Source organism: Herpailurus yagouaroundi, unplaced genomic scaffold (assembly GCF_014898765.1).
Source record: "Herpailurus yagouaroundi ecotype Mexico unplaced genomic scaffold, PumYag 248, whole genome shotgun sequence".
Lineage (NCBI taxonomy): Eukaryota > Metazoa > Chordata > Mammalia > Carnivora > Felidae > Herpailurus > Herpailurus yagouaroundi.
Window position 1 is genome coordinate 5074146 of NW_024412465.1, and position 2367 is coordinate 5076512.

Genomic DNA, 2367 nt, shown 5'->3' on the forward strand with positions numbered 1-2367 from the left:
GGATGATAGAAACAGAAGATAAAGACAGATATGGATGGATGGTAGATAGATGGACAGACAGATGAGTGGATGGATGGAGAGATGGATGGATGTATGGATGGAGGGTGGATGGGTGGATTGACAGATGGATGGATGGTAGATGGATGCACAGACAGATGGATGGATGAATGGAGAGATGGATGGATGGATGGATGGATAGACAGATGGATGGATGGATGCACAGATGGATGAGTGGATGGACAGAGGGATGGATGGATGGGTGGACAGATGGATACATGGACGGGTGGATGGATGTATGGGTGGACAGACAGGTGCATGGATGGAGATATGGATGGATGGATGGATTTGTAGATAAATGATAGAGGATGGATGCATGATTAGATGACAGATTGTGGACGGATGACAGGATAGATTAAGAGCTAATGACATAGATATGATAGGTAGTAGATGGATGGATGATAGAGATAGAAGATAAAGACAGATATGGATGGATGGATGGATGGATGGATGGATGGATGGATGGAAACAGGGAGAGATTTTAAAGAATTGTCTCATGCAGCCATGGGGAGCGGCAGGTCTGAAATCTTCAGGGGCCCTTTGTCTGCTCGCTTATGTCCTTCAACTGATTGGGTGAGGCCCACCCACAATATGGAGGGTAGTGTACTAATGGAACTGTTCATCTCCTCTAAAAAAACACAACCCAAGAAAGTCCCCGCCGCACTGACACGTAGGCTACTGTTTGACCACGTGTCTGGGTGCCGTAGGCTGGCCGTGACGACACATGAAATTCCCCCTAGGTGCCGTGGTTAGTTGCGCCTCACCCCTGACTGTTCTGCCATTGTTCTCCACGTTGTCACGGTCCTTTCAGTGTGTCACTGAACACTCTGGGATGAGTCCCTTGGCCTGGGTGTGCCTGGAGCACACCATACACACACGTGCGCACCCACACACACGCGCGCACACACACACGAGGACGTGACGTCTTTTCAAACTTGCAAGAGCATCCGCTGCTTATTCTCTCCTCTCCATTTGAACGGGACGTGGAAGACGTCCCTGGGGCTGGCTCTTGGCTCTGCTGGCTCGTGCTGCCCTGACCGCCTCCCTGTTTGCCTTTAGGCGGAAGACTCTGGAAGGTTCACTATATGACACCGCGATTCCACCCCAAGGGGGCGGGGGCCTGCCACGGCCAAGGTGTGTGCCCCTGCTCCGGGGACGGCGTGACCCAGCACAGCCCGCCTCTGCTCTTCGACCTGTCCAGGGACCCTTCGGAGACGCGGCCCCTGTCCCCTGGCTTGGAGCCCCGGTACCACGCGGTGCTGGCGCGGGTGCACGAGGCGTTGGAACGGCACAGGAGGACCCTGAGTCCTGTGCCCCCCCAGTTTTCCCTGGGCAACATCGTCTGGAAACCGTGGCTGCAGCCGTGCTGCGGAACCTTCCCCTTATGCGCGTGCACGCAGGACGGAGACCCCAGCGAGGCGTGACCTCACCCTCGGCCACGGTGCCCGTCATCCAACACAGGTTGGCGATGGGGTGCAGAGAAAGGAGCGCTCGTGCACCGTTGCTGGGAATGCAGACTGGTGCAGCCACCCTGGACAACAGGAAGGCGGTTCTTCAAAGAGTTAAAAGCATACATGCCCTACAGTCTAGTGATCGCGGTGTTGCATCCACACGACTCCTGAAACAGAATGCTACAGGCACCAATGACAGTCACCACAAAGTTTATTACAATGAGAGGCAAGGCCGACCGATAGAGACCAACACTCTTGATAAGAGTGCGGCCCCGAACAGCCAGGGTACAGAGTTGTTAAAGCAAGGGGAGCCTGGGTGGCGCAGTCGGTTAAGCGTCCGACTTCAGCCAGGTCACGATCTCGCAGTCCGTGAGTTCGAGCCCCGCGTCGGGCTCTGGGCTGATGGCTCAGAGCCTGGAGCCTGTTTCCGATTCTGTGTCTCCCTCTCTCTCTGCCCCTCGCCCGTTCATGCTCTGTCTCTCTCTGTCCCAAAAATAAATAAACGTTGGGAAAAAAAATTAAAAAAAAAAATTAAAGCCGATCACATCGTTTTATCGTTATCTGGGAACAGAACAGAGAAACAGTTCCCAGATGAGTCAGAAACAGTTATCGAATGAGGTGATTATTTTAGACTTTCTGCCGCTAAGTTGCAACCAGCGGATCTCCTTGACCTTCTCTCTGATGCTCTTTTTTTGAGCTTTTGTTTCCTTCATTGGTAAAGCCTGATTCACAAGAGTATGAAGTATGATTTACAAGAGTAAAAGAGCGTAAGACTGGCTGCCAGGGTCTGGGGGAGACGAGGAGGGGGGTGGTCGGAGGGCATGAGCTTCCAGTTGTAAGAGGTCTATGTTGTGCCCGC

At 53.2% G+C, this 2367-nt stretch overlaps 1 protein-coding gene across 3 annotated transcripts in view; it reads left to right on the forward strand.

Annotated features, from left to right (window-relative positions):
- The window catches only part of ARSD (arylsulfatase D), a 22516-nt gene extending 20761 nt beyond the window's left edge, over positions 1-1755 (forward strand). For all 3 annotated transcript variants that reach the window (XM_040460167.1, XM_040460168.1, XM_040460170.1), the window contains one exon: positions 1117-1755. In XM_040460167.1, coding sequence (XP_040316101.1) covers positions 1117-1481 — 365 coding nt within the window. In that variant the 3' untranslated portion in view covers positions 1482-1755. The remainder of the gene's footprint in view (positions 1-1116) is intronic.
- Positions 1756-2367: the final 612 nt, after the last annotated feature.